Source organism: Phodopus roborovskii, unplaced genomic scaffold, assembly GCF_943737965.1.
Source record: "Phodopus roborovskii unplaced genomic scaffold, PHOROB, whole genome shotgun sequence".
In the NCBI taxonomy this organism is placed as follows: Eukaryota; Metazoa; Chordata; class Mammalia; order Rodentia; family Cricetidae; genus Phodopus; species Phodopus roborovskii.
In genome coordinates, this window is record NW_026126480.1 from 25,642,730 (window position 1) to 25,656,940 (window position 14,211).

Here is a 14,211-nt window from a genome sequence, read left to right on the forward strand (position 1 = left end):
TGCTATTTAGTGTAATTGGTATATAGAATAATTAACCACAGTACATTTTTAATGTGGCAATAATCAGTCAAAAAGAGAAATACTGTTATTTTCAAAGAAGGGAGAGATGATCATAGGGAGAAGCCATTCATTCCCCCGCCACCACCCAAGAAATCCATCCACACCACTGTGTTGCTGCTTTTCAGGGTGGGGATGGAACCTAGAAATCTGTGCATTCTAGCTACCTATCCAACCTTAAATCTTCCCTTTCTAGACCACACAGGACATTTACACTTATTTTGTAATAAACTGTGATATTGGTCCCAATTTAAAACTCTTGATCGTCTTGATAACTGAAGCTGTCAAAGAATATTCTGTCATAATGCCATTTTGCTATAAGTTGCTTTTCAAGATGCAAGTCTTTCTGTTCAGACCAAGGCAAGCTTTCTGAACTGTGACTGTTGGTTTCTATTTGAAGGATACTGGACTTTACTATGATGAATATCTCAAACAAGTGATTGAGGTCCTAGAAACAGATCAGCATTTCAGAGAAAAACTACAGAAAGCAGACATAGAGGAAATAAGGGTGAGTAGAGTTCAGCAATGGGCATGGCAGAAAAACCACACTGAGAAATAGATCGGATGGGTGGATCTGTGCTGTTATAACACAGAGGGGTAAAAGACAGATATGTGGTTCATGCAAAGCAGTGGGAAAAGGCACAAAGTCATTCTTCCCTGCAGAGATTATGTCAGAGCTAAACTGTAGATGGAAGAGGGAGGGGCTGGATGATGTATGAGCCAAACATGCAAGGGCTGTGACTCATGCCATGTATAGGAAACACTTTAGAGTTAGAAATGGAGGCTATGAGTGGCCAGGTAATGGTGTTGGAGTCATGGACCAAATGGCAGGGAGCTGTGTACAGCAAGTGCTGTGGCTTGGATTGTGTTCTGAGGATAGTAGGAAGTTATTCAAAGGTGAAGAGCAGGTAGTTATTCAAAGGTGAGGTTCAGGTTAGGGCCTGATTCTCTGGTCAGTTTCAGATTAGCAGATGAGAATGAACTGTATTTTATATTAACACGCAGGTGCATCCATTTGCCTCCATCCCAAGAATAGCATTATGTATAAGGTCCTGGTCATATTGAAAATGTACAGTTGCACAGGTTATATTTGACACTATTTCATTATATATAAAGGATTTATGCATCATGGGTTTCAATATATGTTCGTGTCCTGGAAATAATCCCCAATTCTAGGGGTTAAACTGAGGAAGGGCTGTTGTAGGTTTTAACTGTTCATCAGTTGTGAAGATATTTGGGCTATATCTGCTTATTTTGATTGGTCTCACTAATGCTGCTGTTAACAGTGATGCTTAAGTTACTGTGTTTCAGCCTTAGTTGTAGTCCTGGGGATGCCCACTCTGTGTTTAGCTTTTAAAAGACTGATTTGAAGGAATAGTTTGTTTCTGTCTTTTGTGGCAGGGTCTCAGATAATCCAGGCTGGTCTCAAGATCACGGTATGGCCAAAGCCTTTGAAGTTTTGATCTTCCTGTCTGCGATTACAGGTGTGGCCCACCACACCTGGGGCTTTTACATGCACTGCTAACCTTCTTACATGGTAGACAAGCACTGCACTAACAGATAGATTTGTCTACATTTTAATTTTTTTTTTTGAGACAGGATTTCATGTAGACTAAGCTGGGCTTGAACTCCTGATCCTCCTGTCCCCACCTTTTAAGTGCTGGTATTATACGAATGACTCATCATGCTCAGCTGAAATGAGACTTCTGAAAGGAATGCTTTTATAATGTCCAATTCCTCTGAGTTAACCAACTATTACTAACTGATATTTGTTCTCATTTTTAATGTGTGGGTGTTCTGCCTCTGTGTGTGTGTGCATCATGTGCATACAGTGTCCACAGACATCAGATAGAGTGTGGGATTCTCTGGATCAGGAGCTACCGATGGTTGGGAGCTGCCATGTGGGTGCTGGGAACCACACCCTGGACTACTGGAAGAGCAGTCAGTGCTCCTAACTGCTGAGCCATCTATCCAGTTCCTACAATGCGCTTTTTACCCTGTTACCTCAGGTCTCAAATGGAATATCCTAGACAAAACTAACTTACTGATTTTGCTGACAGAGTGGGAGGCTGAGCAAAGAGCTGGACTTAGTAAGTCACCACGTGAGGACAAAACTCGATGAACTGAAGAGGCAAGAAGTAGCAAGGCTGAGAATGCTCATCAAAGCTAAGCTGGATTCCCTTCAAGGTAGGTTCTGCACAGATGGGAGGGCACTTCCAGTGTTTGCTTGTTGAGACTTGGTTTATGTAAAGGGCTTATAGCATGCTCTTTTGTGTGTGCTTGGTATGTTTGATTTTGTGTGTGAATGAGTAGTGTGTGCACACTCGTGTATGCTTGTGTGTAGAGGCCAGATGTGTCCTCTGAGACCAGTTTTTGCTGTTTTCTCATGCTCTTGCAGACTCTGGCATGAATCACCACCTTCTTCTGAAGCAGTTTGAACACCTAAACCACCAGAATCCTGACACATTTGAATCCAGAGATTTGGATATGTTAATCAAAGCGGTGAGGGTGTGCCCCCCAAGCAGGGTCTTGATGTTTCTTTGAGGGTCTGTGAATTAACAGATAAATTTGATGAGGTGGGAACACAATCTTAGGCTCTGGAGAATGTGTATCTTCCAAGGAAGGTTGCTTAAAGCTTTCTCACTACAGATATCATTATCAATAGGGTACATATTGCTCATCCATGTCCCCAAATCCAAAATGCTTCAAACACTGAACCAGGCTTGAACAAGCCAGTCACAATGATGTCTATGAGTTTTGCTTAGACTTTGTAAGGAAGCCCTGCCTATGAAGGTTCTATGGAAGAATCATTTTCCTTTGCCAGTGTATGGTGTTTCCTGGTATTTCTTGGCACGAGGCAGTGTGACTTGTCTCTCCCTCCATCTTCATTTGGCCTTCCTTCCTGGGCCCTATAATCTGGAAAGTCTTTTAAAAATTTTGTTACTAATATATTTATTTTACATATGATATATTTATATAATATTTATTACTCTTACATATTATTATATTATTGTGTTACTATATGATATTTGTGTGTGGTGCTAGGAGAGTAACTCAGAATTTCATGTGTGCTCGGGAATTCTGGGAATACTGGTACGAGCTACCACAGCTGGCTGACCCCAGGGGAGTTTTAGATGAGAGTTTATGGACCTATTTATTGTATTAGTTATGAGAGGAATCGACAACCTTGATGTTTCTGTTGGATGGTTATGAAGTTTAGTGAAATAGCTGTCGACCACTTTTCATTTAGTGTCACATCCACATTGAACGAGTTCCTTCTTTTTGAAATCCGTTTCTTTTTGACCTGTTTTGAATAGTTCAATGTTTGTTTGTTTTACTCTCCTATTCCACATCTGATAGAGAGCACACTATTTTGTTGAAGAGCTGTTTTATTGTTCTAGAGAGATAGCTCTGGGCTCAACTTCAAGACCCTGCCTCAATGAATAAGGTGGAGAGCCATCAAGGAAGACTCCCGACATGCATTTCCACACGTGCCTGCACACAAATGCACACACACATGTGAATGCACATACACACTCGCAGGAAACCCACACACAAGCGTGCGAGAGGAATAAAAAGAGAATGACCGTTTACACTTCTGTAGCACGTTGATTTGAATGTGTTATGCTCTAGGCGACCTCGGATCTGGAGCAATATGACCGGACTCGGCATGAAGAGTTCAAGAAGTACGAGATGATGAAGGAACACGAGCGTAGAGAATATTTAAAAACGCTGAATGAGGAAAAGAGGAAAGAGGAAGAAACTAAATTTGAAGAAATGAAAAGGAAGCATGAAAACCATCCCAAAGTCAATCATCCTGTAAGGACTGTGGTTTGTGGAAACCGTGTTGAGATGAAGTGAATTCTTTATAGCAGAATTTTACCCTAAGTTTAGCACGTAATTATCAAGCCTTAATTCTGAAAAGTTCCTCAGACATATTTTTTGAGTCTTTATACATAGATTATATTTTGTTTTGAGCAATTTCTTAAAATTGGTTCACAGGGAAGCAAAGACCAACTAAAAGAGGTTTGGGAAGAGGCTGATGGATTGGACCCTAATGACTTTGACCCCAAGACATTTTTCAAATTACATGGTAACAGATTTGATACAAATATTGATATTTATATCTGCTGTTTGAAAAGTCTGTATTTGATTTCCTCATTACTGATCACTGTTGATGGTTTGCTGTTGCGTTCTGCCAGTTGCCATATTTAGAGTTTTTCCTTCAGATGAAATTATTAATAGTCTTTTAGCTTATCTCGGTAGATGATATTTTAGATCATAGTCGTGTCTTTCTGCTCACTTTTGCTATTGAATCATTGTGTGACTCACTCCAAAGCTGTCTGTAAATTGTAGGTACTTTTGTGGCTGGTTAGGTTATATCTAACAAGCTTTACATGACAATTAAAATTTTGCTAAGCTTCGCTGGTGGTGATACCTATAATCTCAGCACTTGTGAAGCGGAGGCTGGAGGATTGCTGCATGTGTTAGGCTATCCTGGACTACAAAGTGAATAGCAAGCCAGTCAGGGCTACCTAGCAAGACCATGCTTAAATTTCTTTTTAATTATTTTTATTCTTATAGATAATGCTCTGTCCCTCTGGAAAGAATAGATAATATGTAATTTTCTAAGACATGAGTATGAACTGTGAATATAGAATTGTCCCTCAGGCTGACCGGAGGCTTTGTGAAAAAGACGAAACCCTGCCTGCAGCTGGTTGATGCATTACATCGGCACTACTTTTGCAAGCCGTTGTAGTTGTATTTTAAGTATTTGTTCTCTGAAGGTTTCAAATCTGCTTTTGCATTTGTAACTATTAAACTTTAGATGTCAACAATGACGGTTTCCTGGATGAACAAGAATTAGAAGCACTGTTCACAAAAGAGGTAAGCGGTTGCTACATCCCCAGTCCCGTCTGCCTCTGTCCCCTCGGTCACCTCCCTTTCTCTCATGCTGGCTGTCACATTTTTTTAGTTGGAGAAAGTGTATGACCCCCGAAATGCAGAGGATGATATGATAGAAATGGAGGAAGAAAGGCTTAGGATGAGAGAGCATGTCATGAATGAGGTATGTTTCAAGGTTAGGATATATGTCATTTCTATAATTATTCAAGTTCTTGTACTAATTCTTATCATAAGATGGAAGAATAAATATGCAGTTGGTACTTTTTAGATTTACTTACTTTTAGTTTATGTGTGTGTTTGCCTGTATGTACATATATGCACTTGTATGTGCCTGGTACCTGAGAAGGCCCAAAGAAGATGCCTGATCTCCTGGAGCTGGAGTTACAGACAGTTGTGAGAGGCTATGTGGGTGCTGGGAACTGCAAGAGCAGTAAATGCTTTTAACTGCTGAGCCATCTCTCCAACTCCCATAATAGGTATTTAATTGTATTTATAACCAGAATACTATACTTTACTTCTTTTTTTCTTTTTTCTTTTTTTTATTTAATTTATTATTTTACATGTCGATCCCAGTTCCCTCTCCCTCCCTCCTCATACTTTACTTCTTTAACAAAATAATTTGTAACCACTTTAAAATATTGTACAAGATTATGATACTACAGTATATTGGCAGTAAACATTGTGGAGCGGTAAGAAAAAAAGCAATGTTTTATAGTTAGTATTTTTTAAACTTACATAAGCTTTTATGGGTTGAAAAGCCCTAGCCAGAAATTCAAAATGCTCTAAAAATCATCAAAAATACTTTCTGATCACTGACAAAGATGCAAGATGTAGGAAAGCCTATATCATGAATTTTTATGTATAAGGTTGCCTTCATGCTATGTTTAAGTTGTATATATGAACCATAAATCAATTTTCTTTGGGCTCCCAACCCCAAGAAATCTCATTAAGTATATGCAAATATCTCAAAAATTTCTTTTTAAAAATCCAAAATTTAGCCGGGTGATTGTGGCCCACACCTTTAATACCAGGACTCAGGAGGCAGAGATAGTCAGATCTCTGTGAGTTCGAGGCCAGCCTGGTTCTACTGAACAAGTTCCAAGACATCCTCCAAAGCTACAGAGAGACATTGTCTCAAAAAACAAAACAAAACAAATCCAAAATTTAAAACCACTTCTGGTCCCACAGGAGATTCCCAAGCTCTGTTACTTTAATAATTATGACAACAAATATTTACATCTTATTTACCTTCCATAAGCTTCAAGGGTATGAGAAGGTAGGGCTAGCTCAGCCAAGCTTGGGGCTATCGTGGTTCGGCTCTTTGGTGTCCTTCATTCCCAGGCTGCTGGAAAATTCTGGATGGTATAAAGGACATAAGAAACTCAAGACCGCTTCACAGAGTAATGTGTAAGACTCATGCCCAGCCATCCAGACCCCACGTCTGCTCACATCCCTGACTGAAGAGGGCGCATAATTGGGAGAGGATGGGTGCCCCTCACAGGCTGTTTCAGCAACACATGCTGAGCTGGAAGCAGGGATGTAGAACCTTGTTATGGGCAGCGCAGTAATTGCAATAAACTGGAGACCTGACGTGGGTCACCAGGAACAGATACATGTTGTTAAGTAACTAATGGCTAGGAGTAGAAGGATAGTTGCCTCAACACAGTATTTGTTCTAGTGTGTGACCCTGCTGAACTGACAACAGAGATCCTGTCTTATAGACCCAGTGTCAAATTAATTTCTTTGTCATTCAAGTTCACCATTGTAACTGAATTTGCCCAGAACTGTACACTGAAGAGGACTTGAGGAAACCATTGACTTTTGCTTTGGTTTACATATTATTTCCTAAAAGAAAAAAAAGAGTTGAGCCAGGTATGGTGGTACATGCAATCATTTTCTATTACTATGAAGAGACACCACAGCTAAGGCAATTCTTATAAAAGAAAGCATTTAATTGGGGGCTTGCTTACTGTTTCAGAGGCTTAGTCTAGTGTCATCATGGCAGGGGGCATAATGACCCATATAGCAAGCATGGTGTGGGAGAAGTAGTTGATATCTACATTCTAATCTACAGGCAGAGAGAATGAGACTTGAGCTTTTGAAACCTTAAAGCCTACCCCAGTGATACACTTCCTCCAACAAGGCCACACCTACTCCAGTAAAGCCACACCTCCTAATCCTTCTCAAACAGTGCTACTCCCTGATGACTAAGCTTTCAAATATATGAGCCTATGGGGGCCATTCTTATTCAAACTGCCACACATGCCTCTAATCTCAGCACTTGATACTGAGCTACGGGAAGTTCAGGCCAAACTGACCTTCATAGCTAAGTTCATATTAACTGACCCCATCTCGGAAAATATACCCTGTGCCCGTGAAGAGCAGTAAGTTGATCCTCTTAACCTACCTGCTGACTTTTGGCTTTGACAGCTGCTCTATAGTGGCAATTTTTCTTGTCTAAACACTTGGGTCTAGCTGGATTGCATTTATTGTGGTAAAGGTATTGGCCCTAACAACATAACCAGCCAGATTACTGGCTTGTATTGATCTTGAGCATATCAGGTTGTATTTTCAAGCTTTGACTATATAGATGAGGGAGATGTGTGTTTCTTGATTCCATAAAATGGAGTGCATTTCTTTATTTTTTCCTCTTGCTTCTGTGTATGTTAACCTAGTCCCAATGGGTGACTTATTTATGTTGCTTTCATATTTTCCTTTGATCAGATTGATAACAACAAAGACCGATTGGTGACTCTGGAAGAATTCTTGAGAGCTACGGAGAGGAAAGAGTTCTTGGAGCCAGACAGCTGGGAGGTAACAGGACCAGCTTGTGAGGGGCATGTGGTTCTAGAGGCTCTGTACCCCTGTGTCCTGCCTGCCTTTAGCTGTCATTCCTCATCATGTTTGTATGTGTAATCTTACAGTGTCAATGTTTTACATAATGCCATTAGAAAATAATAGTTCCTTGTCTCCTTGGAAAACTTTCTAGCAGTTTATCTTTATGATCACAGTGCATAAAATTAGAAATATTTTTTAAAAGGATTTATTTTTATTTTATGTTTATGTGTAAGTGCCTGCTTGTACAGATGTACACCATGTGCATGCTGATGCCTGAGGAAGGGAAAGGGGTGTCCAATCACCTAGAATTGGAATGACAGACTATTGTGGGCTACCATGTGAACCAAACAGTGCTTGCAACCAAACCTGGGTCCTTTTCAAAAGAAGCCAGTGCTCATAACTGCTGAGTCATATCTCTAGCCCTCAGATTAGAAATCTTTTTCAAAGTGTACATTTGCTGAGTATAAAATAACATCACTGAAATTTTTAAATGTAAATATATTTTAAGAATAAATTAAAGGACCCACTGAACTGAGTCTACAGATCCATTTTTGTTGTTGTTATTTGAGGCAAAATCTCCTGTAGCTAAGGACAACTTTAAACAGATCCTCCTGCCTCACCTCCCACGTGTTGTGATTACAGGCATGCACTATATTTTTGTTTTCTAACACTGTGCCTCAAGCTTACACTTGAAGTAGCCCTCTTCCTCAGTTTCCCGAGTGCTGGGGTTACAGGTATAACCCCTAGACCTGTCTTCCAAATATTTTATGCTATTATAAAAGAAGCTGGTGCCTGGGAAGATGGCTTGGGGGCTAAGAATATTTGCTATGCAGGTATGAGGGCTATAGTTCAAATCTCCAGAATCCATGTCAGGCATGGTCACACCTGTATCCCTACTGCTACTCAGGGGCAGGCAGACATAGGAGAATTGCTGGGACTTGCTGTCTGCCAGACTAGCTCCAAATTCAGTGAAAGACTCTTTCTTAAGGTGATAAAAGTGGAAGAGATGGAGTAGGACACCATGTCTTCTCTGGCCGATGCGTTGCCCGCTCTCCACACTGTCCATGTTGTCTGTCTACCTGCTTATAGAAGAAGCTCAATCAACGATGCAAATCTGTTAGCCCAGATACTCTCCAGAGACTGAGGCTCTTAAATTCAAGGCCAGCCTGAGCTACAGAGTGAGTTCAGGGCCAGCCTGGGAAAGTTAGTAAAACCTTGTCAAAATAGAAAGTGAAAAAAGTGTGGTGGTGGGAAAAAGTTAGCTGGGAGTACAGCTCAGTGGCAGACACCCTATGGTCATTTATAAGGTCCTGCCTGCCTGTGTTCACTCCCCAGTCAACATGCATATTAACAAGCACATAACGTGGGTGTGTCCATGAATGCCTCTAATCTCAGCTCTTAGAAGGCTGAGGCAGGAGAACCAGCGTTCAAGGTGTTATCTTCAGATACATAGCAAGTTTGAAGTCTTCCTGGACTATATGAGGGTCTGTCTCCAAAAACCAGAAAAGAAACAATTTTAAAAAGTATGAACAGGAACTGGGAGATTGCTCAGTGGTTAAGGACATTTGCTGCTCTTGCAGAGGACCTTGGCTGGGTTTCCAGTGCACATAAGGTGACTTACAGCTTCCAGTTCCAGAGGCTCCAACACCCTCTTCTGGCCTCTACAGGTACCAAACATGCATTTGGAACACATAAGTATACTCAGTTTCACACACACGCGTGTGTGCGCGCGCGCGCACACACACACACACACACACACTAAATATTTGAAATATAATGAATAAATTAGTTAAAAGGAAATCATTAATTAATATGAACACATTTCTCCTTCTCTCTTCCTCTTCCATTTCCCTCCCTCCCCCTCTTCTATCATTCCTTTCTGCTCATTCACTCATTCCCTCACCTACCCACCCAACTGCCTGCCTGCCCACTCTCCCGCTCATTCACCCACTCACCCACCCACCCACCCATTCACCCACTCATTCATTCACTCACTCCTCACCCACCCACTCACTCACTCACCCACTCATTCATTCACTCACTTCTCACCCACCCACTCACTCACCCACCCACCCACTCACTATGCAGTCCAGGATATTTTCCTTTTCATTTTGTTTGTTTTGTATTTTGAGAGGATCTCATTTTATGGACCAGGCTGTCCATAAAATGTCCATTTTATGGAACTCATTATGTAGCTTGAGCTGAATTTATAACTGGAGGCCATTACAGGGATATCACTATGCTTTATTAATGTATTTTTTTCTTACTTTGCCAAAAGTATATTATATATGCTCTTTTGTATAATGATAATCTATAATTTTAAATGTTTTATGCTTTATTTATTGTTATTTTATGTGCACTGGTGTTTTGTATGTTTGTCAGTGTGGGGGTATTGAATCCCTTGGGGCTGGAGTTCCAGACATTTGTGAGCTGCCATGTGGGTGTTCATGCTCCTAACTGCTGAGCCATCTCTCCAGCACAGACAATTGTAGAATTTGAAGCTGAACATGGCATCCCTTTGTTTCTGGCACTATTATTTACTTCCCTATCTTTTAGACATTGGGTCAGCAACAGTTATTCACGGAGGAAGAGCTAAAAGAGTACGAAAGCATTATCGCTATGCAAGAAAATGAACTAAAGAAGAAGGCAGATGAACTGCAAAAGCAGAAGGAAGAGTTGCAGCGGCAGCATGACCACCTTGAGGCTCAGAAGCAGGAGTATCAGCAGGTAGACACTGAGCGGGTATGGCTTGCAGGGACTGTCATGGGCTGCATGAGACTCAGAAACCCAAGGATTAGCACATGAGATGTGGCTTTCAGGGAATGTCAGGGCCGCTTGACGTGATGTACATCTGTAGACAAGCCACCCAGACAGGAGGATTGCTTGAGTCCAGCCACCACCAAGCTGTATCACAGAGTGAAACCTGTTTCAAGTAAACAAAACAAACTCAAGTTATATAATGTATATATTATATAAATTATAATGAGTCTTACATCTCACAGGTATGGCCCAGAGGTGGAGAATGTTCTTAGTATATGTGTGGCCCTGGGCTTGGTCTCCAGTGCAACAACAACAATAAGAACCCCAAAGCAGACTTTTTTGTTTGTTTGTTTATTTCATTTTTTTGAGACAAGGTCTCATGTAGCCAGGGCTGGCCTAGATAGAACTTCTTCCTCCTGCCTCTGCCTCCCTAGTGCTGAGATTATAGGAGTGCTACAGAATACCAAGCTAAGTTTGTGTTTTTTATGATATACCATTAAGCTGTCATATTTTAAATTTTAGTATGTTTTAAAACTAGCTTTGTTACCAGTTCTGTTTTGGAATTGTGGAATCAAGGAGAACAGGTCACACCAATTGAGCAGTGAAGGTGACTTTTATTTTTGTCAAGAGCAGGAAAAAGGAGGCAGACTCACAAATCAATCTCCCCATCCTTGGCTGCTGGAAGATTACAGATAAGAATAAAAGAGATGAGGGGGATGTAGGCTAACAAAGGGATGTATGTGCCCTTTCTGGGTATAGGTATAGATTTCCCAGAAATCTAGGCACTGCTTTCTTTTGCTCCTGTTATCATTCCTTCCATGACACTTGCCAACTGTCATGGCACTGGAAGGTGTGTCCTTTAGCACACATATCACCTAATAATGAAGTTAGAGTCTATCTGACATCACTCTGGCAGCCACCTTAGATCCAACCAGTTTTGCCACCTCACCTGAGGGGAACTTCTGGCCTACATGTGCCTTGTTTTCAAGGTAAACAAGATTAGAGTGGGGTAAAAATTCATCTGGGCCCCCTAGACATCACTCAGGGTAACAAATTCTCTGTATTAGTTACTTCCTCTGTTTTGGTGACAAAATTACCAGGCAAATTTAACTTACAAGAGGAGTTTATTTTGGCTCACAGCCTAAGGGTACAGTCTGTTATGGCAGGAAGGCATGGTGTGCAGCTTCGGGTCTGAGGGTGCAGTCCATCGTGGCAAGAGTGCAGTAGTATGAGGCAGCTGGTCATAGTCAGGAAGCAAACACAGATGAATGTGGATAATTCTCTTGCTTTCTCCTTTTTATGCACTTCAAGACCCAGTCCATCTAATGGTACTGCTCACACTAAGGGTGTTTTTCCCCCTACATCAATTACCTCAATCTAGAAACTCCCTCACAGACATGCTTGGAGTTTTATATTCTAGATAATTGTAGATCTTGTCAAGTTTGCAGTCAACATAACCCATCACACCCACCTCTGTCTTATTTTCACCCCTTACTGGCGATTCCTGATGGTCAAAGCTTAGCTTGTAGCTTGTAAGCTGAAGTTGAGCATCATTAAAGGAGCTGTTACAAGACTAAAATCTCCCTACATAGTATTAGGTGGATTTCCCTGTTGCCTGCTCGGAGACCTATCTGTTTATAACCCAAACCGGCATGTGTAACTTTAAGGCCATCAGCCCTTCCCCAATAATTGCTACCGGAGTTGACAATACATGTACCAAAGAACAGAGCCAAGCAGGAGAGCCATCAGGGGGCCCAGACAGGATAAACAAAACCGGTGTTGTTTAGTAGGCTCTCTTAACCAAGGTTCAGATCTCTTGACTTGTTTGATATGGGGCCAGGTTGCCTCTTCTAAAAGCCCATGGGATCTTTTTTATGGCTCTATTGGCATTTATATAAAAAACAATTGGATATGTTAAGTGACTGCCAGTGTTTTGGGACATTACCTTAGGCAGCAATGTTTAATCCTCGAGTAAGGAGACTTACTGTTTAATGTTACATAGGCAGACAGACCAACACAAGAGACCAAATCATTTGTTTGGTTTAATTAGCTTTTGAGACAGGGTTTTGTGTAGTGAAACTGGCCTTAAATTCTGCAGAGTGAAGGTAACCTTGAACTTGTGGTCTTCTGGCCTTTCCTCCTAAGTGCTGGGATTGCAGTTGCTCACTACAAAGCCTGGCTAAGAGGGCAGTCTCTTTTAGTGGAGTAACTGGATGTGTATGAAAATAAGGGCAGTCCTCACACAGGTTGGAGGAAGAAGTGGTGAGGACCACATGGAAGAAGACAGGGCTTTTATCTTATCATCAATGATGAGCTGTGGACTCTGCCTCAGAGCCCATCTCACCTGCTGCCCTCTACTCTGAGTCTCAGTGTGACATTAGACAGTAGTCAGTCATCCTTCCTCAGTGTTCAAGAGTATGATAGGACAGTGTTCTAGGGAAAAATACTCTGTTTGCTTAGCCAAAGATCGTGTATATGACCAAAACAATCAACCACTACTTTCATGTTTTTTCCCTCTCACCAGGCCGTACAGCAGCTGGAACAGAAGAAATTTCAACAAGGGATCGCTCCATCAGGGCCAGCAGGAGAACTGGAGTTCAAGCCACGTATGTAATTTTCCTTTTTTTAGGGGAATAAACCATTATAAATTGATAACAATTTTTTCATTTCAAATCAGTCTGTCTTCAGATGATTGAAATTCATGCTTTATTCTATATATTTGAAGAAACAGAGAAATCTACATCTAAAAAAAATTGAAAATCTCTCCAAAATTTCACTGGTGAACATTTTTCAAACACCACATAATTAGATGACCAGCATTATGGGGCAGTAATTTATTTCAAAATTATTTATAATTCTTTATGATCATTTATATTGATCTTACCAGAGAGCATGTTTATAATTTGTAATCTATGATGAGCTGACCATACTTTCAAAAAGTAAAGTAATGTATCTTTAAGTAAAAGAACATTCAGGATAAAGGAAGATATGTTTAAAATGTGAGCATTACTTCTTTTGAACAGACACATAAAGACCTGACATCTACCAGAACTTGGAAGAAAACTGTTAACTCAACATCTGTTTCATCTTTCAACATCCTTTCTCTTATCTTCACTCAATAAATACTTTAAAGCACATTTGGAATAAAGGAAGAGACCTTTCAAGCGAGAACACAATTTTTTATTTAAGGATTGAAATCTACCAGAACCAGGATGAAAACAAAGCCAGCCATTCCTCCCATTGCTCTTCCTTTTTGTTAGTGGTTCAAGGGCCACATCCCATGGTGTGATGACACTAACCTTAGCTAGGTGAGAGAGTCCTGCCTGTGGCTTGAGGAGAACCTGTTGTCACTCTGAGGATGGTTTTCTTTCATGGGTGCTTATCTCCCTCTCTCAGCAAACCCCCTTTGATACTCGTGGTTATTCCGAAAAAGCCATTTTCCCCAGTGTGTCTGGTGACTTTGGCCTGTTTTTAGCACCCCACTCTCTAGAAGGCTTCAGTTGAATAGCATCTGCGCCCCCCCCCCCCATTTCAGAGTTGCTTTATTCATGTGTGTGCTTTCTGTCCCTCATGTGATAGAAAACCAACAACAGTGATTTAGAGTAGACAGGAAGTCTCCCTCTTTCTCTAGGGAAATCTAGAAGAAGTAGT

The 14,211-nt window shown here is 40.9% G+C and overlaps 1 protein-coding gene across 3 annotated transcripts in view; it reads left to right on the forward strand.

The window, feature by feature from the left end:
- Nucb2 (nucleobindin 2) overlaps positions 1–13,724 on the forward strand; it is a 32,296-nt gene extending 18,572 nt beyond the window's left edge. For all 3 annotated transcript variants that reach the window (XM_051192765.1, XM_051192767.1, XM_051192764.1), the window contains 11 exons: positions 458–565; positions 2,118–2,244; positions 2,456–2,559; positions 3,691–3,876; positions 4,060–4,150; positions 4,886–4,944; positions 5,033–5,125; positions 7,687–7,776; positions 10,357–10,527; positions 13,085–13,166; positions 13,584–13,724. In XM_051192765.1, coding sequence (XP_051048722.1) covers positions 458–565; positions 2,118–2,244; positions 2,456–2,559; positions 3,691–3,876; positions 4,060–4,150; positions 4,886–4,944; positions 5,033–5,125; positions 7,687–7,776; positions 10,357–10,527; positions 13,085–13,166; positions 13,584–13,591 — 1,119 coding nt within the window. In that variant the 3' untranslated portion in view covers positions 13,592–13,724. The remainder of the gene's footprint in view (positions 1–457; positions 566–2,117; positions 2,245–2,455; positions 2,560–3,690; positions 3,877–4,059; positions 4,151–4,885; positions 4,945–5,032; positions 5,126–7,686; positions 7,777–10,356; positions 10,528–13,084; positions 13,167–13,583) is intronic.
- Positions 13,725–14,211: the final 487 nt, after the last annotated feature.